This window comes from Pongo abelii, chromosome 10, assembly GCF_028885655.2.
Source record: "Pongo abelii isolate AG06213 chromosome 10, NHGRI_mPonAbe1-v2.0_pri, whole genome shotgun sequence".
NCBI classification, from domain to species: Eukaryota; Metazoa; Chordata; class Mammalia; order Primates; family Hominidae; genus Pongo; species Pongo abelii.
Genome location: NC_071995.2, coordinates 46,858,864 through 46,881,915, shown reverse-complemented (window position 1 = coordinate 46,881,915; position 23,052 = coordinate 46,858,864). Strand labels below are relative to the sequence as shown.

The window sequence follows — 23,052 nt, the reverse complement described above, 5'->3', positions numbered from 1 at the left end:
GGACTTCAGGCGACCGCCACCACGCTCGGCTAATTTTTTGTATTTTTAGTAGAGACGGGTTTCCCCGTGTTAGCCAGGATGGTCTCAATCTCCTGACCTCGTGATTCGCCTGTCTCGGCCTCCCAAAGTCTGGGATTACAGGCGTGAGCCACCATGCCCAGCCTCTACCAGATTAAAAAAAAAATCCAGGCCGGGCGCGGTGGCTCACGCCTGTAATTCCAGCACTTTGGGAGGCCGAGGCGGGTGGATCACGAGGTCAGGAGATCGAGACCATCCTGGCTAACACGGTGAAACCCCATCTCTACTAAAAAAAATACAAAAAATTAGCCGGGTGTGGTGGCGGGCGCAGGTAGTCCCAGCTACTCGGGAGGCTGAGGCAGGAGAATGACGTGAACCCGGGAGGCGGAGCTTGCAGTGAGCCAAGATCGTGTCACTGTACTCCAGCCTGGATGACAGAGCGAGACTCTGTCTCAAAAAAAAAAAAAAAAAAAAAAAAAAAAAATTCCATTAGATAAATGCTCCACAATTATTTGTTTGTTTTTGTTTTTTAAGATTAGTCAAATGGGCCAGGCACAATGGCTCAGACTTGTAGTACCAGCACTTTGGGAGGCCAAGGAGGGAAGATCACTTGAGACCAGGAGTTTGAGACCAACTTGGGCAACTAGTGGGACCCTGTCTCTAAAAAAAATTTTTAAATTAGCCTGGTGGTGGTACATGCCTTTGGTCCCAGCTGCCTGGGAGGCTGAGGTGGGAGGATCACTTGAGCCCAGGAGGTTGAGGATGCGGTGAGCTGAGATTGCTTCATTGCACTGCAGCCTAGGTGCCCGACCAAGACCCCAAGACCCTGTCTCAAAAAAAAAAAAAAAAAAAAACCAACCAAACAAAAAACAAACAAACAAACAAAACATTTTTAACTCTGAAAGCTCGAGATGACTATCCATCTACTTCCTCCCCACTTTCAGACTAAGCCCAGGGCCAAAGCTCTAAGGGGCCTCAGGCAGAGAGTAAAAGGTGGATAGAAACATCAAATGGAGGTGGATAGGAAGGCTTCTTCTGTGTTCTAAAGATTCTTCATCGTAGTGGCTCACGCCTGTAATCCCAACACTTTGGGAGGCTGAGGTGGGAGGATCATTTGAGGTCAGGAGTTCAAGACCAGCCTGGCCAACATGGTGAAACCCTGTTTCTACTGAAAATACAAAAATTAGCCAGGAGCGGAGGCATATGCCTGTAGTCCCAACTCCTCAGGAGTCTGAGCAGAAGAATTGCTTGAACCCAGGAGGTGGAGGCTGCAGTGAGCTGAGATCACACCACTGCACTCCAGCCTATGTGTGGAGTGAGACTCCATTTTAAAAAATAAATAAATAAAATGAAATAATAAAACTTCATCAAGAAGATGTCTCAAACCAAAAAAAGATCCCTCAGCCTCTCTGGCCCTCAGCATCTCATCATACTGGCATGTAGAAACTTCTGCTGCCTCACTATGACCAAATCAATGTGTGCCACGAGCAGGGTTGTGACCCAGCTGCCAGAAAAAGCTGTCACCCTAGATATTCCTTCTATATAACAGTGCTCAAAGCTAGGCAGGTGAGTATTCCCACCATCCTCTTCACTGCTCACCCGGTGTAATCTCTTTGTTGTTGTTGTTGATTTTTTTGTTATTGTCTTTTTTTTTTTTTTTTTTTTTTTGAGACAGAGTCTTGCACTGTTGCCCAGACTCCCAGGCTGGAATGCAGTAGCACAATCTCGGCTCACTGCAGCCTCCACCCTCTGGGTTCAATCGCTCCTCCCAACTCAGTCTCCCACCTCAGTCTCCCGAGTAGCTGGGACTACAGGCATGCTACAATGTCCAGCTAATTTTTGTATTTTTTGTAGAGACAGGGTTTTGCCATGTTGCCCAGGCTGGTCTCCAACTCCTGAGCTCAGGCAATCCACCCACTTTGGCTTCCCAAAGTGCTGAGATTACGGGTATAAGCCACTGCATCTGGCCTCTGTAATATCTTATCCAGTCTGGGTTTTAAGAGGAACATAGACAATGGAGTTTTCTCCAAGGGGTGAGGAGAGTAGTAAGGAGTACTAGGCAGAGTATCTCAGAGAACTGAGGATGTTTAGCTTAGAAAAGAGAAACCCAATGAGGGGCTGCATTCTAGAAATGGCAGTAGATTCATTCCTCAAAACCCCAGAGGGCACAGCAAAAGATGGGGAATAAGACTGCAGTTCACTTTCTAAAAATTAGCCAGCACCAACAACGAACCAGCATGCCATCTATTCAGCGGTCAGTGGTCCCCAACCTTTTTGGTACCAGAGGCCGGTTTTGTGGAAGACAATTTTTCCATGAATGGTGTGTGTGGTGAGGGGTGGTTTCAGGATGAAACTGTTCTACCTCAGATCATCTGACATTAGATTCTCATAAGAAGCACCCAACCTAGATCCACAGTTCACAACACAGTTCTAGCTCCTATGAGAATCTAATGCCTCTGCTGATCTGACAGGAGGTGGAGCTCAGGTGGTAATGCTTGCTTGCCCACCCTTCACCTCCTACTGTGTGGGCCGGTTCCTAACAGGCCATGGTCTGCACCTGGCAGTTGAGGACCCCGGTCTATGTCATGAAGCACAAACAGGTAGACCTGATAACTTCTAATATACCTTTCCATTCCCAGAGTCTATAATTTCACAAATTTTTTCTTGCTGTCTCAAGCCAATCTTTCATTATAATTCTTCTCTCAAATATTTTTGGAGAGGTCAGATAGGTAGGGAGGAAGAATTAGAATTGAATCCCTCAAAGCATGTTTCTTTTCTTTTCTTTTTTTTTTTGAGACAGAGTTTCACTCTTTGTTGCCCAGGCTGGAGTGCAATGGCGTGATCTCGGCTAACTGCAACCTCTGTCTCCCGAGTTAAAGTGATTCTCCTGCCTCAGCCTTCTAAGTAGCTGGGATTACAGGCATGCGTCACCATGCCTGGCTAATTTCATATTTTTAGTGGAGACAGGGTTTCTCCATGTTGGTTAGGCTGGTCTCAAACTCCCTACCTCAGGTCATCCGCCTGCCTCGGCCTGCCAAAGCGCTGGGATTACAGGCGTGAGCCACCGCACTTGGCCAACGTGTTCTAAAATTCTTCTCCTCCTAACTCCCAACGACAACATCAAAAAGTTCTCAGATGCAGGAAGGACTTGCTTAGGAAATTCCTGGTTTTCTGGTTTCCCTGGCACCCTAGACAAGAGGGATATTCCAAAATTTCTAGAAATTTGTCCTATTTTGACCAGAGAGAAGAAAAAAGTTATAGTTCAGAGTCAGATGAGCTCTGGCTGGGTGCGGTGGCTCACGCCTGTAATCCCAGCACTTTGGGAGGCTGAGGCAGGTGGATCACCTGAGATCAGGAGTTCGAGACCAGCCTGACAAACATGGTGAAACCCTGTCTCTACCAAAAATACAAAAATTAGCTGAGCATGGTGGCGGGCGCCTGTAATCCCAGTCACTCGGGAGGCTGAGGCAGGAGAATTGTTTGAACCCAGGAGGCAGAGGTTACAAGAGATCGAGCCACTGCACTCCAGCGTAGGTGACAGGGCCAAAAAAAAAAAAAAAAAAAAAAAGTTAGCTAAATAGCTAAATAAGCTCTTTCCAAAGACCCAGAAAGTCCTGGGAACAAAATCACCCTGAAAATAGTCTTAGAGTAGGCAGGAAGTTTTCTTTCTTCTTTCTTTCTTTCTTTTTTTTTTTTTTACAAAATAAAAACAGGGTTTCACTTTGTTGCCCAGGCTGGAATGGAGTGGTGCCATGATAGCTCACTGTAGCCTGGATTTCCTGGGGTCAAGTGATTCTCCTGCTTCAGTCTCCTGAGTATCTTAGAACTACGGGGACATGCCACCACGCCTTGCTAATTTCATAAATTTTTTGTAGAGATAGGGTCATGTGTTACCCAGGCTGGTTTTTTTTTTTTTTTCTTTTTGAGATGGAGTTTCGCTCCCAGGCTGGAGTGCAATGGCACGATCTTGGCTAACTGCAACCTCTGCCTCCTGGGTTCAAAGTGATTCTCCTGCCTCAGCCTCCCCAGTAGCTGGGATTACAGGCATGCGCCACCACGACCAGCTAATTATGTATTTTTAGTAGAGACGGGGTTCCTCCATGTTGGTCAGACTTATCTCAAACTCCCGACCTCAAGTGATCCGCCTGCCTCAGCTTCCCAAAGTGCTGGGATTACAGGCGTGAACCACAGCGCCCGGCCCTGTTTAAGTGTTTATTATAAGAACTGCACTGGGTTAAGTTTTGGGGAAAAAAAGAAGGGGCTGAATTAGAAGCCAAATATGGGCCTGGCGCGGTGGCTCACGCCTGTAATCCTAGCACTTTGGGAGGCTGAGGCGGGCGGATCACCTGAGGTCAAGAGTTGGAGACCAGCCTGACCAACAAGGAGAAACCCTGTCTCTACTAAAAATACAAAATTAGCCAGTCATAGGGGCGTGCCTGTAATCCCAGCTACTCTGGAGGCTGAGGCAAGAGAATCGCTTGAACCTGGGAGGTGGAGGTTGCGGTAAGCCAAGATCGCACCATTGCACTCCTGCCTGGGCAACAAGAGCAAAACTCCATCTCAAAAAAAAAAAAAAAAAAAAAAAAAGAAGCCAGATATGAGTTTCTAATTCTTGAAGAGGAGAAGAAAGGAGGAAAAGAGGAAAGACATAAATGAAGGTAAAGTTAAACAATACAAAATATTTAAATAACAGCTCAAGAGGACAAATATTATGAAACAATGCATATATGGACAATTTTTTTTTTAGAGACGGAGTTTCGCTCTTGTTGCCCAAGCTGTAGTGCAATGGTGTGATCTCAGCTCACCACAACCTCCAACTCCCAGGTTCAAGTGATTCTCCTGCCTCAGCCTCCCAAGTAGCTGGGATTACAGTACCCACCACCATGCCCAGCTAATTTTTGTATTTTTTAGTAGAGACAGGGTTTCACCATGTTGGCCAGGGTGGTCCTGAACTCCTGACTGTTGGGAACAAGCCCCCCCAAAATCTGGCCATAAACTGGCCCCAGAACTGGCCATAAACAAAATCTCTGCAGCACTGTGACATGTTCACGATGGCCATAATGCCCACGCTGGAAGGTTGTGGGTTTACTGGAATGAGGGCAAGGAACACCTGGCCCACCCAGGGCGGAAAACCGCTTAAAGACGTTCTTAAACCACAAACAATAGCATGAGCGATCTGTGCCTCAAGGACATGCTCCTGCTGCAGATAACTAGCCCAACCCATCCCTTTATCTCTGCCCATCCCTTTGTTTCCCATAAGGGATATTTTCAGTTAAACTAATATCTATAGAAACAATGCTAATGACTGGCTTGCTGTTGGGTAAATCTCTGTTCCGGGCTCTTAGCTCTGAAGGCTGTGAGACCCCTGATTTCCCACTTCACACCTCTATATTTCTGTGAGTGTGTCTTTAATTCCTCTAGCGCCACTGGGTTAGGGTCTCTCCGACCGAGCTGGTCTCGGCACCTGACTTCAGGTAATCCACCCGTCTCGGCCTCCCAAAGTGCTGGGATTACAGGCGTGAGACACTGCGCCCGGCCTCATGGCCAATTTTTTTTTTTTTTTTTTTTTTTGAGATGGAGTCTTGCTCTGTCACCCAGGCTGGAGTGCAGTGGTGTGATCTCGGCTCACTGCAAGCTCCGCCTCCCGGGTTCACGCCATTCTCCTGCTTCAGCCTCCCGAGTAGCTGGGACTACAGGTGCCCGCCACCACGCCCGGCTAATTTTTTATGTTTTAAGTAGAGATGGGGTTTCACCATGTTAGGCAGGATGGTCTCAATCTCCTGACCTCTTGATCCGCCCGCTTCAGCCTCCCAAAGTACTGGGATTACAGGAGTGAGCCACTGCGCACGGCTATGGCCAATTTTTAACTGCCCACTGAACTATGCAGCTGGATGTTGCTTCAAGAATTTAGAGGAGGTCGGGTCTGTTGGCTCACGCCTGTAATCCCTGCACTTTGGGAGGTCAAGGCAGGCCGACAGCTTGAGCCCAGGAGTTCAAGACCAGCCTGAGCAACATGGCAGAATCAGCTAAGTGTGCTGGTGCCCGCCTGTGATCCCAGCTGCTCAAGAGGCTGAGATGGGAAGATCACTTGAGCCTGGAAGTTGGAGGCTACAGTGAGCCGTGATCGCACCACTGCACACCAGCCTGGGTGACAGAGTGAGACTCTGTCTCAAAAATAAATAACTTAAAAAAAAAATCTCCCTTCGTCTAAATCCTGTCTACTTCCAAGACACACACACACACACACGCACAATCTTGGCCGGACGTGGTGGCTCACGCCTGTAATCCCAGCACTTTGGGAGGCCGAGGCGGGCGGATCAACTAAGGTTGGGAGTTCGAGATGAGCCTGACCAACATGGAGAAACCACGTCTCTACTAAAAATACAAAATTAGCCGGGCGTGGTGGCGCATGCCTGTAATCCCAGTTACTCGGGAGGCTGAGGAAGGAGAATGGCTTGAACCCGGGAGGCAGAGGTTGCAGTGAGCCGAAATCACACCATTGCACTGCAGCCTGGGCAATAAGAGCGAAACTCCGTCTTAAAAACAAATAAATAAATAAAAGCTGAATCACAACATCTTCCTCTGAAGGGTTGTTGTGATGTTAAAAATGAGATAATAGGCTGGGTGGGTTACGCCTTGTAATCCCAGCACTTTGGGAGGCCCATCACTTTGACGCTAGGAGTTCGAGATCAGCCTGGGCAACATGGCTGAGATAACGACTATAAAGTGAATGGCACATAGTAAGTGGTTAGCTAATGTTTGACTCAGCCCCACTCTTCCATGATCCTTGTGGGCATTTCTTCACAAGTTGCAGGGTATTTCTGTAGTCCTCTCTCCAGTATTTTTCAGTATTTGTTCTAGCACACACTAGGCCTTCCATAAAAATGATTGAATGAAAACTCCTGGCAGCGGGAAAGCGGGGTGGGGGTGTGGGGAGGGGCACCCCAACACAAACACACAGAAAATGCTACTACAGAACATCGGTTACCGGGCAGCGGTACCTTTCAGAACCCCTAGGGTGCCCTCACATCCTGCCTGGCTGGCCTGCTTCAAACGGTTCATTTAACCAAGGTCAAACTAAAATCTCGTCTGCTACTAAAATCCAGGAACCGTCACTTTTCCCAGATAAGAGAGACAGTTGCTCTATTAGTATGAGCAGCGGTAGGCCCAAAAGATCCCGCCTTCCTCCACAGGGCGAGGCTATCAGCGCTCCTCCAGCGATGAGCGGCAGCTCTCCAGGAGCCAATGAGTTCCTCCCTCTGGAAGGAACCCGCCCATCCCTTGTGTCGTCACTAGATCTCTTAAAAAGATGCAACCTCAGCGGCACTTCCTCGTAGCGGAGCCTAGTGGCGGGTGTTCGCGTTGAAACGTGCGCGCGACCCGACCTTAAAGGGGGGGAGCAAAGGGAGGACAGAGCCCTTTAAAACGAGGCGGGTGGTGCCTGCCCCTTTAAGGGCGGGGCGCCCGGACGACTGTATCTGAACCCCAGACTGCCCCGAGTTTCTGTCGCAGGCTGCGAGGAAAGGCTCCTAGGCTGGGTCCGGGTGCTTGGCGGCGGCGGCTTCCTCCCCGCTCGTCCTCCCCGGGCCCAGAGGCACCCCGGCTCCAGTCATGCTGAGCAGAGTATGGAAGCACCTGACTACGAAGTGCTATCCGTGCGAGAACAGCTATTCCACGAGAGGATCCGCGAGTGTATTGTGAGTGCGGGGCCCCGGCGGGGAGAAGCGGGGGTTGCGGGAGACGGGGAGGTTGGGGTCCGAGCCCGCCTGGTCTCAGAGTGCCGTCAAACCATGCCTGGGCCAGCAGCGGGCGACTGAGGCCTCCGTCCGGGCAGAAGGGCGGGTGGCCGGCTAGCGATCCCTTAGATGGGATCAGCTAGGTCCCTGAGCGATAAACAAAGGCCGTCGTTTCCGTTCCTCCGCCACACGCCCCTCCCCTGCCCCTCCCTCCCACCCCTCACCCAGCGTGTCTTCCTGTTGGGGGTCTCCGGGGTCTGAGAGCCTGCGGAGTCCGCCTTAGTCTGATAATCGGAGAAGGATGGGTTTGCTTCTCAAACTGGGTTGAGGGCAAACTCAGCTGACGCTGGATGAAGGGGAGACATCGTCACACTGAGCTTGATTCCAGAAAAGAGGGGAGGTGTAGGGATGGCAGACGGGAGGAACCTGGGGACTTGGTGGGTCATCTCCTGCTTTGGAAGAAAGGAGTCTTGCTGGGGTGGATCTTAATATGTAGAGATGAGGAACAACCAAGTATTCCCCCGTCTTTTTTCTTTCTCATTAGAGTTTGAAACCCTGTAAGGCTGGGTTCCCAGCCTCTCAGCCATTCCGGGGTTTCCTTAGTGAGTGGTCCTCCCAGGGCTTCAGAGGGTACCTGGCTGCTGTTCCTTACGCCCTCCCTGCCACTTAGAGCCACAGCTGAACCTTGCGCACAGAAGTGGACTACTCAATTCTGGGGTAGGGGTACCCAGTGGAGCTTAGGGAGTCATATCTTTCTCAGCCTTGCTTTAAATTCTCACCTCTCTCCTTTCTCCTGTTTCCTTCCCCAGAGCTCCCCAGGGCAACCCTCATCTCCAGATAGTAAATGGAAAGGGAATGGTTTGGAAAAACAGAAAGAAATGTTATTAAGTGTGGGAATCCATTGTTGGGGTCATTCCCTTTATTTTTCTCAGGCTGGGCTCTAGCCAGCCCTGGGCAGCCTGATTGGAGGAGGGGTAAATTGAGCCAGGACATAATTAGGTCTGCTCTTAACTGTGAGGACAGGAAAGTATATTAGTCTGTGTGTGCAACTCCAGTAGAAGTGTGCTTTCGGCAAGCCTTCCTTGTGTGTTTCTTGGTGGACAGTCCACATGGTGGGTTGGGCATATTGCAGAGGCACACCCAGGCCTTGAGACAGTGTCGGGCCAGAGGCTTACATTCCTAGAGAACAGGGAGGGATGAGACCTTGGACAGAAGCAGCCTCCTGGATGTCTCCCCAGTCCTTTAGTCCCATAAACTGAGAACATCAGTGCTGGCTAAGGGTAGCCTGAAGACTTATGGTGCCTCCCCCACCTGCCTCTCATCTAGAGGCTAGAGAGCAACCTAGCTTCTTGGAACTGCGTGGAACTCCAGCCTGACCTCTTGAGCCCTCCCACCTTCCTGGCTATTGCGCAAGCCCAGGGCAGAACACAGGCTATAAAAATCTTGCAGCTACAATCTGAGTGGCTCCTTCTATTCTGCTTCCCTAATGTCAAAAGCTATGACTTTGTTCTAGATCGATGGCTCTCCTGCGTCTCTGTGGATTCTTCCCTCCTTGTGTAGATAGCTGTATGTGTATTCCCTGTGGGGTCAGCCCTTTCTGGAGACTGGAAGATCCATGAGACTGATCTTGTCTTCTTGGCCTATCTCAAACACAATAACTTCTCTTCTTGAGACCCTCTGGTGTTTTTTTTTTTTTTGACCTAGTCTCACTCTGTCGCCCAGGCTGGAGTGCAGTGGCGTGATCTCTGCTCACTGCAACCTCCGCCTCCCAGGTTCTAGTGATTCTTGTACCTCAGCCTCCCGAGTAGCTGGGATTACAGGCACCTGCCACCACACACGGCGTTTTTTTTTTTTTTTTTTTGGTTTTTTTTTTTTTTTTTTTTTTTGAGACTGAGTCTCGCTCTGTTGCCAGAGCTGGAGTGCAGTGGCACAATCTCGGCTCACTACGGCCTTTGCCTCCTGGGTTCAAGCAATTCTCCTGCCTCAGCCTCTCAAGTAGCTGAGACTACAGGTGCATGCCACCACACCTGGCTAATTTTTGTATTTTTAGTAGAGACGGGGTTTCACCATGTTGGCCAGGATGGTCTCGATCTCTTGACCTCGTGATCCTTCTGCCTCCCAAAATGCTGGGATTATGGGCATGAGCCACTGTGCCCAGCCAATTTTTGTAATTTTTTTTGAGACGGAGTCTTGCTCTGTCACCCAGGCTAGAGTGCAGTGGCACGATCACAGCTCACTGCAACCTCCACCTCCTGAATTCAAGTGATTCTCCTGCCTCAGCCTCTTGAGTAGCTGGGATTACAGGTACGCACCACCACACCTAGTTAATTTTTGTTTTTTTAGTAGAGACGGGGTTCCACCATGTTGGTAAGGCTGGTCTTGAACTCCTGACCTCATGATCCTCCCACCTTGGCCACCCAAAGTGCTGAGATTACAGGTGTGAGCCTCAACGCCCAGCCCAATTCTTGTATTTTTAGTAGAGACGGGGTTTCACCATGTTGGCCAGGCTAGTCTCAAACTCCTGACCTCAAGTGATTAATCTGCCTCGGCCTCCCAAAGTGCTGGGATTACAGGTATGAGCCACAGTGCCTGGCCGAGACTCTCTGTTCTTAATTATAGAGCCAAGCTGGCCAATGGCTCCTCCTCTGGGCAGCAGCAGCTTACTTGGAGTAGAGTAGGAATGAATATGCAGATTAACCTGGCCGAATTCCGCCATCACTGTCACTTGGCAGTCCAGCCAGCTCTAGAAACACTGTAGATATTGGGCCCCAGCTAAAGCCCACTGTTAGGGGTAGAGGATTAAATCAGACTCTGGTTTGGCCCAGAGCAGACCTGATCTTTCAGGCCCCTGAATAAGCATGGAATAGAAATTGTGACTTGGTCTAGAAACATGACACCTACTTTGGGTCAAGGCAGCAGTGTGGGTGGAGGTAGGAGGGTGGGATAGCGATGGGGTGCCAGGACAATGCAGACGTCTTCCTCCCCTCAAACCTGCTTTCATTCCCAATAATGTGCTCGGAGTAAATTCCCTCTGGTTCTGTAGCTGGTTTGAAATGCGTGTGCATGTGCATTTCTAGGAGTTTTCTTTGCCCATTTACCAACCAGAGTTAGGCTGAAGCTGTTTTCTCCCAGTGAAGTCCTTGTAGGGCTGGGCATGGTGCTGTTTCCCCAGGTGCATGGGGCAGCCCCTGTCTGGCCCTTCTTCGAGGCCCCCGGGGCCCTGACTAGAAGGAAGTACCTGGGGGATCAGAACAGAATATACTTCCAGATGGAACCCTTGGAAGTGTGGAGCCTTATCTTGAAGAAGTGATGGCCATGGAATTAACAGAGAGGCCCTTGGGGCTGTGGAGTGTGCTGAAGTTAGAGCTTCTCATCTTAGCTCATATTCTGCTACAGATATCAACACTTCTGTTTGCAACACTGTATATCCTCTGCCACATCTTCCTGACCCGCTTCAAGAAGCCTGCTGAGTTCACCACAGGTACTTTGATTTCCCTCCCTCCTGCCAGAGTCCCTGTTGCCATGGACCAGCCTCAGGGGAATGGGCCTATGGTGCCCACTGGGAAAGGAGCAGTGGCTGTGTGGGGCTGTTCTGGAGCCTTTGCCTCTTCAGCCTCCCTTTCTGCACAGATAGGGGCAAGGGCGGCTAGATGGAAGTGTCTGCTGGGCAAGTCATATAACATTTCTGATCCTCAGTTTCATCCTACAAAATGGGCATAACAATGTCTACCTACTCCATTGTGTGGACCAAAGGAGATGGTTAATGTGAAAGCCCTTTGTGAACCTGAAGTGGGCAACTGCTGGATGAACGTCATTACGGGCACAGGCTCTGTGTCATCTCCTCTCCTAGTGCTCCCACAGCCAGGACCAGAGACCTCCCTGATGACTGGGGAACCTGGTGATGGTGGCCTTTCTCATTATGGGGAGCCTGAGTATGCTCAGATTGCAGCTTTCCTTCCCTAGACATTGTGTAATTGGGGGTGGGGGCACACTTGCCCCAGTTCCTAGCTCCAGCCTTTCCTCCTCAGGATGGCTCAGGATGAGTCCCCACCCAACAAGGCAGCTACCCTAGAGTAATTCCCCTGGGGACTTTCTCTGTGAATCTCCCCTTCCCCCTCCACTCTTTTCCCTTTCCTGGACCCAGCCACTGATGTAACCAACCTCACAGACTAGTTGTTTATTATATTAATAGTTTGAGCACATAAAGAGGAACTTGTGACGGGAGAGATCTAGGGAGGAGGAAAGAAGTATAGGAATGTCTGGCCTGTATTCTTTTCACCTGGAACCACTGATTTTTAAGCTGCTACCTTGGCTGGAGAACAGGCTATGGAGTTCATAATGTGTGGTCTCTTGGAGCCTCCTGTTCAGCTCTGCCTTCTTTGAGGGGGCAGGGATGGGGCAGGGAGCACATTGTAATACTAACAGCCTCAGAGCTGCCCCCTGATGTCCTCCTGCCTCTTCCCCGTGCCTCTGTCTCTTACAGTGGATGATGAAGATGCCACCGTCAACAAGATTGCGTAAGTGTCCCTGCCTCAGCACCTAACATCAGTGGTCTTTAGGAACTGGGATCTAGGGAGGCCTGGAGCTGGAGGGAGAAGGGGGAAGTCTCACACAGTGAAGAGAGAGTTTCTGTTTCCACCCCATTTCTGGCGTCCGGCTTTACCTCACCCTGGGCACGCTCAGAAAAGCTGCTGTTCCTGTCTTCCTGGTTAGGCCAGGAGCTTGTGGGAGCCTCATGGCCAGGAACATCCACTGGGGCCTGAGTCACCGGAAATGGCTCCGGCTTGGCTTCACCTCCCAGCGACCAATAGGGAGGGAGTGGAGTAGGGATGCAGATTGATGGAAAAAGAGCAGGGTGTGGGGAAGGTGGGAACCCCTGAGGGAGGGGCATGCTTGGTTCTGGGAGAAAGGCCCATATTCCAGGCTGCCAGTGTTCACTAGTACATACAGAGAAAGATAGAGATATGACTCTTTTGAGTCAATAGATCAGAAGGCAGCCCTCCACCCTTGATGGACCAACGAGATAGAAGTGCCCATCTTCAGTGTATGCAGCCTGGGGCATAGACCTTGGCTATGAAGCTAGGTTTCAGTTCCCTCTTGTCCTCCTTTGCCCTCCTGCCTTTGTGCAGGGCATAGCCATATGGGATGACCCTGTGCTTTTCTGGACTAAAAGAGGTAAGCTCAGAAATCCATATCCCTGAGCAAAGAAGAGAAGCCAGGTCCCCTAGTTTTGGCATCATACCTGGCATAACTGATAGGCATGTATGGGAGGACCACATTCCTGGGGACAGCCTGGGTATGTGACATGGCAGGTGACCAGGTTCCCATGAATGCCCGAGGCTGTGCCCATCCCATGAGCTGGGGCTTCCCTGGAGGTAAAGAGCTAGGGTGGGGTGGCAGTGGGTAGAACCCCAGCTGGACAGCTCCCTCCTTAGCTCTGTGATTGCTACAGCTGGTTGTGGAAGCCACAGGTGCCCTCAGGACAAATGGGGCTTCTTCAGCACAGGGTAATGAGTGCTGAGCTAAGCAAGGACACTGTCCCCTTCTCTGCCCAGGCTCGAGCTGTGCACCTTTACCCTGGCAATTGCCCTGGGTGCTGTCCTGCTCCTGCCCTTCTCCATCATCAGCAATGAGGTGCTGCTCTCCCTGCCTCGGAACTACTACATCCAGTGGCTCAATGGCTCCCTCATCCATGGTGTGTGGCTCCTGGAAGCTGCTTGGGGTGGGGATAGGGAGCAGAGAGCAGATAGAGTTGGGTGGACTCAGGCAGCCGTGCGCCAATCAGTCAAATGTCGCACCTTCCCACTCTGCTTCTCCTGCAAATGGTCAGTCTCCTGTGGGTTGCCCCTCCCCTTACTGACCACTTCTGCTTTTCCTTTTTTGCTCTAGGCCTCTGGAACCTTGTTTTTCTCTTCTCCAACCTGTCCCTCATCTTCCTCATGCCCTTTGCATATTTCTTCACTGAGTCTGAGGGCTTTGCTGGCTCCAGAAGGGTAAGTGGGGGATATGTATCCAGGCAGGAAACGGAATTCCACACACATGGTTCAACTGAAGAGATTTTAATAAAGAGGCTATTTGCAGAGGTTTAGTTAAAGGAAGTTTGAGGTTCTAGTGACAGTAGGAAGTCATTTCCACCCTTAGGCCTGTAGGGACAAAGGGAGGAAATGGTTTCTAGAACCCACTAATAGCTGAAGCCAGGGATGTGAAGCTGCCCAGAGAGGAGCTGTTGCCTTAGTGTCATAATCACTGCCAAAACCATGGTGGCAGACGTGGGAGGACTCACAGGAAACATACCCTCACCGTTTTTCTACCTTCCATTCTCCTGTTGGATGCGAAACCAGAGGGCAAAGAGCTTGTGGGATGCAGACCTCAGAGGTCAGCCTCCCAGAGCACACAACGACAAGGAATAGGTCTGGAGAAAGGAGATGCAAATGAAGAACACCTGGTATGTGGGGTGACCTTAGACTGGGGAGCGGGAAGACAGAGCAACTTAGCAGAATAAGAGGAAAACCCTCTCTGTTATCTCCTGAATCCAAACCTCTCTGGTTCCCGCAGGCTGGCCGCCATCTCCGATGTTCCCACACTGCCCTGATGTTAACCTTCACCTGTTGCCTCCTCCTGTAGGGTGTCCTGGGCCGGGTCTATGAGACAGTGGTGATGTTGATGCTCCTCACTCTGCTGGTGCTAGGTATGGTGTGGGTGGCGTCAGCCATTTTGGACAACAACAAGGCCAGCAGAGAGTCACTCTATGGTGAGCGGCCCAGCTTCCTCCAGGCTGTGTGGCTTTTCACTTGGCCCATGTCCCCCTGCCTGGAATGACTGTAACCTTCTAAAGTGGAAAATGTTGGCACCTTCTCCCTTAGACTGAAGTTTCAAACTGGTAGACATCTGGCCAAATGCAATCTGCAGAAATGTTTCATTGGGCCCATGCAATGGTTTTTAAAATATATATTATTAAGTTGCTAACATTTTAAATTGGGAGGTTTCACATTAATATCCAGATATCTAACTTTGCTTGACCAGGAGAAGATCTGGCTGCATTAGTCCCTGGTGATGGGGGCCAAATAGCAGTTGTACCCTTTAGTTAGGGGTTAGGATCTCCAGTTTACTATAGGCCCTGCCACTCCCTCTTCTGCTAATGCTGGCCAGCTTCCTTCATTTGTATTAATTGCCTAACCCCTGTGGGGACTGTGCCCTTGTCTAGACTCTGAGGCCTGTCAGCCTGGGGACAGTAAGTAAGGAGAGATGAGCTGACATGCCCCTTTTTTTTATCCTTAGACTTCTGGGAGTACTATCTCCCCTACCTCTACTCATGCATCTCCTTCCTTGGGGTTCTGCTGCTCCTGGGTGAGTGTACAGGGTCTGGGAGGGAATGGGCAGGGTCCTTGGACCAGAGTAACCAGGCTAGAAGGAAAGGGAATGGGGGGAATGTTAGGGAAGGGGTGGACAGCAGGGTCTGGCAGGTGACTGGCTTTTGTCCCTATAGTGTGTACTCCACTGGGTCTCGCCCGCATGTTCTCCGTCACTGGGAAGCTGCTGGTCAAGCCCCGGGTATGTGGTATTCCTTGCTCTTTGATCCTGCAGGGTGAGCTTCCTGCAGAGCTGGAACCAAACAATGAAACAACCCTATGGTTGTGTAGTACACAACTTGCAGAGTGCTGCAGCCTTTGTTGGTTCCTGTATTCTGTGCCCCATCATGCAGAGCTGGTCACCAGACATGCAGGGCAGAATACAGGGCAATTGGGAGAGACTGAGCAAAGCTGTGGGCCACAGGGTGGTGAATGAGGGTCTCGGGGAAGCTTGGGACTACGGAGCCCTGGGAAGAACAGGGTTCTCCTGGAGACAGTTAGTCTCTTCCTTTCCCCTGCCCCTAGCTGCTGGAAGACCTGGAGGAGCAGCTGTACTGCTCAGCCTTTGAGGAGGCAGCCCTGACCCGCAGGATCTGTAGTAAGTTGCAGTTCTTCCCTGCTGGGGTGGTGGGCTTGGCCTGGGCAGAGACTGCAGGACTTGAGAGCAACACCATCTTCTCTGCCCTCAGATCCTACTTCCTGCTGGCTGCCTTTAGACATGGAGCTGCTACACAGACAGGTCCTGGCTCTGCAGACACAGAGGGTCCTGCTGGGTATGTGGCTTGGTAGGGCTTGGGATACCTGGGTTTCTCCAAGGAGAGTAGCCCCTGGTTCCAGGTGCTTGCTGACAGCCTCCCATCCCTGCACAGAGAAGCGGCGGAAGGCTTCAGCCTGGCAACGGAACCTGGGCTACCCCCTGGCTATGCTGTGCTTGCTGGTGCTGACGGTAGGTATACCAGCCCTAGAGGTGGGGAGTGGACCCTCAGTACTTGAGGCCTTCTCAGGGAGAGGGGAGGCAATGCAGGGACCTGGTTATCATCAGTAATAGTGGTTGCTTCTTGCTGAGTGCCTACTTTTATGTCCTGCCTGTGCTGAGCACAAATGTTGAGCACATCAATCCCCATTTTGTAGATGAAGAGACAGAGTTGAGTGACTTGCCCAAGGACACACAGGGCCAGTGAGGAGTTGTGCCGGTTTGCCCTGGCGTGAGAATAATAAACATTGAAATTCAGTCGATTCCCCTATGGACTCAGGTATAGATCTCATCAGTTGGAGGAAGAGATGCCTTTTCCTATTCAGCCTTTTTGCAATCCTTCCACCTAGGGGAGATGTATCTTATAATATCCTCACAGGCACTCTGTTGCTAATAGCAGCCTTGATGAGGTCCCATACAGCTCATTGGAAGCAGAGCTAGTCTTGGAAACTGAAAATGTTGGACCAGAGTCTCTGCCCATTCCTTTAGCTCTGGGTCCAGCTGTGGTCTGGGGTGGGATTGGAGTCTGACCTTGTCTCACACAGGGCCTGTCTGTGCTCATTGTGGCCATCCACATCCTGGAGCTGCTCATCGATGAGGCTGCCATGCCCCGAGGCATGCAGGTACCAGGCTGCCCTCCCACCATATCCTTTGGGGAGGGCCTAAGAACAGCTGGGGAGAGGAGGCAGAAGCTGAGGACAGCGGGAAGGCTGGGTGCCGGGTAGTGCTGATGGTGGGGAATGCTCACAGTGATACTGCCCCACTCCTCAGGATGCCTCCTTAGGCCAGGTCTCCTTCTCCAGGCTGGGCTCCTTTGGTGCCGTCATTCAGGTTGTACTCATCTTGTATCCTTCTGGAAACCCATCATTGCCTCTGTTCAGCAAACCTGTCTCCTGGGACTCTAGACAGAGCACTTCTTGGACTTTGTCTCCTTTGGGACTCTGAGCAACAATGATGGGAAATGGGGCAAATTTTCATCAACCTCAGGTTCAGAAAGAAGGAAAAGACTTAATTTTGAAAGGAGGGCTGGTGGTTCAGTAGAATCTGATCAGAAGAAAATAAAAAGAGGCCGGGTGCAGTGGCTCACACCTGTAATCCTAGCACTTTGGGAGGCTGAGGCGGTGGATTGCTTGAGCTTAGGATTTCAAGACCAGCCTGAGCAACATGGTGAAACCCGGTCTCTATAAAAAGTACAAAAAATTAGCCAGGCGTGGTGGTGCGTGCTTGCATTCCCAGCTACGTGGGAGGCTGACGTGGGAAGATCTCTTGAGCCCAGAAGGTCAAGGCTGCAGTGAGCTAAAATCGCACCACTGCACTCCAGCCTGGGTGACAAAGTGAGACCCTGTCTCAAAAAAAAAAAAAAAAAAAAAAAAAAAAAGAAGTGGGCTGGGAGAGAGCTCTGTTTCCTTTGAGATGAGTTATTAATTCTTAGGAGCCAGCCAGTTCTTCCTTAATGCAGTGGCAGTTACCTAATGGTGTCCTCAGTTGTGGGCTTCTATAGCTCTCCACTCTTCCGGAGCCTGCGGCCCAGATGGCACGACACCGCCATGACGCAGGTAGCTGGGAAGGAGTAAGGGAAGCCTCCCGGGGGGTGTGGATGGGCACTAGGTGCCTGCAGCTCTTCCACCCTCACCTCTCCTTTCCCTGCTTCCACCCAGATAATTGGGAATTGTGTCTGTCTCCTGGTCCTAAGTTCAGCACTTCCTGTCTTCTCTCGAACCCTGGGTAAGTATTGAAAGGAGGAGATAAAGGAGTTGGATTTTTTTGAGTACTTGCGGATGCAAAGCAGGCACTTTATATACGTGCTTTCTCTAATTCCCACAACAGACCCGTGAGTAGGTATTACCCGCATTATACAGATGAGGAAAGCGAGGCTGTAAAGTGCCTGCACTGAGCTTCAGGGTGAAAGTACATACTTTTTACATCTGCTACATCCCACTGCCTCTCATTTACTTCTACTTTTTGGTCAGGGAGCACACTCTTTTCTAAATCTTTCTCCTGGGTGAATAATCTAGCAAATGTTCCTATTTGAAAGATGATAAATAGAGAAGCTACCTGATTAACCCAGATTATACAGCTAGTTTGAGGCAAGGTCAAGTCAGTCTAGGACCCTTGTCTCCTGAACCCCAGGGTAGTGCTTTCTCTATACACTGGGGTGTCAGATAATACACTCACTCCTTCTCCTACCTTTAGAGCTATATCTAGAATTAACTGGTTAAAAAGTTCAAGAGTGGCTGGGTGCAGTGGCTCATGCCTGTAATCCCAGCACTTTGGGAGGCCGAGGCGGGCGGATCACCTGAGGTCAAGATTTCGAGACCAGCCTGACCAACATGGAGAAACCCCGTCTCTACTAAAAATACAAAATTAGCCAGGCGTGGTGGTGCATGCCTGTGGTCCCAGCTACTTGGGAAGCTGAGGCAGGAGAATCACTTGAACCCGGGAGGCAAAGGTTGCGGTGAGCTGAGCTCACGCCATTGCACTCCAGCCTGGGCAACAAGAGCGAATCTTCATCTCAAAAAAAAAAAAAAAGTTCAAGAGTGTAACTAGTTCACCCCAAGGTAGTATGTGAGCTGCAGAGGTAACAGCCGCCCTCCTACCTCCCCCTAAATACCACATCATCCTCTGTATTTTATATGTGATTTCATATTTAAATCAGTTCTGGGGCCAGGCCTGGTGGCTCACGTCTGTAATCTCACACTTTGGGAGGCCAAGGTGGACAGATCAGCTTGAGGCCAGGAGTTCAAGACCGGCCTAGCCAACATGGTGAAACCCCATCTTTGTGAAAAATATAAAAATTAGCCAGGTATGGTGGCACATGCCTGTAATCTCAGCTGAGGCATGAGAATTGCTGAGCTTGGGAGGTGGCTGAGTCATGAGAATTGCTTGAGCTTGGGAGGTGGAGGTTGCAGCAAGCCAAGATGGTACCACTGCACTCCAGCCTGGGTGACAGAGCAAGACTCTGTCTCAGAAAAAAAAAAGAAATCAGCTATGAGCCAGGCACGGTGGTTCACGCCTGTAATCCTAGCACTTTGGGAGGCCAAGGTGGGAGGATCGCTTGAGGCCACGAGTCCTAGACCAGCTTGAGCAATATAGTGAGACCCCATCTCTACCAAAAAAAAAAAAAAAAAAAAAAAAAAAGTTTTTTTAATTGGCACACCTATAGTCCTAGCTATGTGTGAGACTGAGGCAGGAGGATTGCTTGGGCCCAGGAGTTTGAGGCTGCAGTGAGCTAAGATTGTGCCACTGCACTCCAACCTGGGTAACAGAGCAAGACCCTGTCTTAAGACAAAACCAAATTAAACGAAACAAAAAACAGCTCTGTTTCATTCTTAACATTATATTATTTCCACTCTACCATTTGTATTTATGCCAGGAGAATTTGTAAGAAAGTAGACTTGTGGGTCTTCCAGTTAGTTCTTTTAGGTTGGATGCAGGTAAGAATATTTAAAGGTGGGGAGCAGAGTATTTTGATTTATGATAATATTATGAGGGGACCAGTAAATGTTAGAATAGTGCCTGGCACAGACAGTGCTTTATGTGTGTTATCTCATTTAATTCTTAGGAAACTGAGGCAGGCACAGAAAATTTAAGGAAATTGCCCCAGATCACACAGCTAGTTAGGGGTGGAGTTGGTATATGAACCAAAGCAGCCTGATCAGTCTGAGCGCTCAGCAACCACACCGTTCTGTCTACTAAAAAAAACTTGGTGAACTGCTTATTCCAGGCCCAGGAACAAGTAGTAGGCCCTGGGAGTTCCTGGGTACACCAGGAGCCAGAGGAGGCCTCACTGGAGGAGAAGATACCAGACTCTGGAAGCGAAGTTGAAGCAAGCCTAGCTGCTGACACTTTGAACAGTCTGGAACTGCTCTTGAGACAGCTGGGGTGGTAGAATTGGGAGAGGCCAACCTATCAGTTGCAGTGTTGAGATGTGGCCACCAGGAGGCAGCAGAAAGTTGGGCTGGTAGCAGAAAAGGGCCTGGGGAGCCCACCTCTCATCCTGGCCTTTGTACTTCAGGGCTCACTCGCTTTGACCTGCTGGGTGACTTTGGACGCTTCAACTGGCTGGGCAATTTCTACATTGTGTTCCTCTACAACGCAGCCTTTGCAGGCCTTACCACACTCTGTCTGGTGAAGACCTTCACTGCAGCTGTGCGGGCAGAGCTGATCCGGGCCTTCGGTGAGAGGGAGTGAGGGTGCAGGCTAGTGGGGGGTGGTAGTCATTTGGGACACTCTGGATCACGGGTCACCCCAGCAGGGGAGAGGGTGTGCTTCCTGCTTCGTGGGTAACGTACCTCATCCACACATTCTGTGGCTTGGCTGCCTGGTCCCTAACGGACTGGACCTTTGACTTGCTTTTGACTGCCCATCTCCTCCGCTTCTCCAGGGCTGGACAGACTGCCGCTGCCCGTCTCCGGTTTCCCCCGGGCATCTAGGAAGACCCAGCACCAGTGACCTCCAGCTGGGGGTGGGAAGGAAAAAACTGGACACTGCCATCTGCTGCCTAGGCCTGGAGGGAAGCCCAAGGCTAGTTGGACCTCAGGACCTGGAATCTGAGAGGGTGGGTGGCAGAGGGGAGCAGAGCCATCTGCACTGTTGCATAATCTGAGCCAGAGTTTGGGACCAGGACCCCCTGATTTTCCATACTTAACTGTGGCCTCAGCATGGGGTAGGGCTGGGTGACTGGGTCTAGCCCCTGGTCCCAAATCTGTTTACACATCAATCTGCCTCACTGCTGTTCTGGGCCATGCCCATAGCCATGTTTACATGATTTGATGTGCAATAGGGTGGGGTAGGGGCAGGGAAAGGACTGGGCCAGGGCAGGCTTGGGAGATAATCTCCCTTGCCTCTAGCCCAGCAGAGCCTAAGCACTGTGCTATCCTGGAGGGGCTTTGGACCACCTGAAAGACCAAGGAGATAGGGAGGAGGAGGCTTCAGCCATCAGCAATAAAGTTGATCCCAGGGTTTGCTTTGTTTTTTTAAAGCACCTGTCTCTGTGTGTATTTGAACAGCCTTGCTCCTACCAGCCCGGCATCTGCCCAGTAAGAGAAGCAGAGGGATCCTGCCCACCATCCTTTTCCTTCCCCTTCATCTATATTATTATCATCCTTTGGGGACTTGGATCTGGTGTTAGGCCATGCAGTTGGGCAGTGGGAAACTCCTCCATCCTCAGCCTTGCTTAAAGCTGGCTTGTCCCCTGACTCCTCCTTATATCCATGGCCTTGTTTCTGTACCTTGAGTATTGGGGGTAGGACATGGGCATAGGAGTAGGATAACCTCTCCCGATACACTCACACTTTCAGTCCTATCCTCCCTGGCTTAACTATTGGATATAGAGTAAAATAAGTGGCTGGCTGACAAGGATTTTCATTTCCTACCTGAGAGAAGAATCTGGCTTTTTGTTAGAGGCCATCAGTTTCTTGAAGAGCCCATGTGCTATATTGGGAGTAAGCGCAAAACTTAGGCTTATACAGATTGTGTATTGCACAGCTTCCAGGAACACCATTCACCTCATAGTCATTGTGTGGATAGTTACTATGATAGTTTTCTCATAAATGTCAGTCATCTTGAGGAAGGGGTGCTTTTTTTTTCTTTTTTCTTTTTTTTTGTGAGACAAGATCTGGCTCTGTCACCCTGGCTGGAGTGCAGTGGTGCAATCTCAGCTCACTGCAACCTCCGCATTCTGGGCTCAAGCCATTCTTCCAGCTCAGGCTCCAGAATAGCTAGGACAACAGATACATGCTACCATGCCTGGCTAATTTTTGTATTTTTAGTAGAGATGAGGTTTTGCCATGTTGCCTGGGTTGGTTTTGAACTCCTGAGCTCAAGTGATCCACCTGCCTTGGACTCCCAAAATGACGGAATTACAGGGGTGAGCCACGACACCCAGCCATCTTTTTTTTTTGGGGGGGGGGTTTCACTCTGTCACCCAGGTTAGAGTGCAGTGGCATGATCTTAGCTCACTCTACAACCTTGAACTCTTGCACCCAAGTGATCCTCCTTTCTCAGCCTCCTGAGTACCTAAGACTACAGGCATGTACCACTACCTCCCACTAATTAATTTTGTTTTTTTTTTAAATGGGTCTCACTATGTTGACCAGGTTGGTCTTCAACTCATGGCCTCAAGCAGTCCTTGCCTCAGCCTCCCAAAGTTTTGGGATTACAGGAGTGAGCCATTGTGCCTGGCCTGGCTTTTTCTAATGTACACAAAGTTGCTATGAGTACTAGCCATAGAGTGGGGTGAGGGGAGGGTGAATATGAAACACAAAGTGTAGATTCCACAAATACTTGCAAAGCACCGTTCTGTAGAGTAGGCACTTAACCTTGGAGATACATGATAAATATGTGTGTGCTTAAGATTGTCTAGTAAGGTGCCAGATAATTCTAATACTGTTCTACCACTGCAGTTAAGTAATGGTTCTCGAGGGAACACAGGTGGGCAGTGTTAAGGAAGGCTTCTTGGAAGAAGTGACTTCTAAACAAAAGAAATTGGATGTGGTACCTCTGAGATGAGATCTGAGTGGCTGAAAATGGAGCCCCGGGAGTCCAGAGAGGGAGAAAGCTGGAGAGGTGCCTAGATGGACGGTTAAGGGAAGTGATCCTCACCTCTTACAAAGACTTTTGAGTGTCCACTGCCCTTCAGCAGCTTCCAACTGACAAGTTATTCATTCGAAAAGCAGCAGCTATTAGATGCCTGGCAAAGAAGAGAAGGGGGAAAATGTTGGAAGTCCTAAACCAGACAATAAGTACCAAGCTCTGTTCCTGGTTCTGGGGAAGTTCCAAAGGAGACTGTAAAGTTAGTAGAGAAATGGGCCCCTGGTATCCTCACCTCCCAGTCCTGCTTAATGCTGAGTGTGAGGAGAGATAGAAGTCGGGGAGATCTGGGGAGGACCACAGAGAAGGGAGGCTCTGATTGTATGCCCAAAGGGCTTGGCTGGTCTTGGGCAGAAATTGGAACCCATACTTCCTGGATGACAGC

The 23,052-nt window shown here is 50.2% G+C and overlaps 1 protein-coding gene across 10 annotated transcripts; it reads left to right on the top strand.

Moving 5' to 3' along the window:
• Positions 1-5,594: 5,594 nt before the first annotated feature.
• On the top strand, positions 5,595-21,057 carry LMBR1L (limb development membrane protein 1 like). Of its 10 annotated transcripts, XR_008511731.1 has the most exons (18): positions 5,595-7,715; positions 11,151-11,235; positions 12,238-12,271; positions 13,310-13,449; positions 13,644-13,747; positions 14,379-14,505; positions 15,033-15,101; positions 15,241-15,305; positions 15,629-15,701; positions 15,793-15,876; positions 15,973-16,049; positions 16,622-16,699; positions 16,848-16,921; positions 17,542-17,632; positions 17,735-17,801; positions 20,092-20,253; positions 20,461-20,634; positions 20,927-21,057. XR_008511731.1 is itself a non-coding variant. In XM_054526349.1 (17 exons), the coding sequence occupies exons 1-17, from the start codon at positions 7,644-7,646 to the stop codon at positions 20,526-20,528; spliced, it is 1,491 nt and encodes a 496-aa protein (XP_054382324.1). In that variant the 5' UTR covers positions 5,595-7,643; the 3' UTR covers positions 20,529-21,057.
• The last annotated feature ends 1,995 nt before the right edge of the window (positions 21,058-23,052 follow it).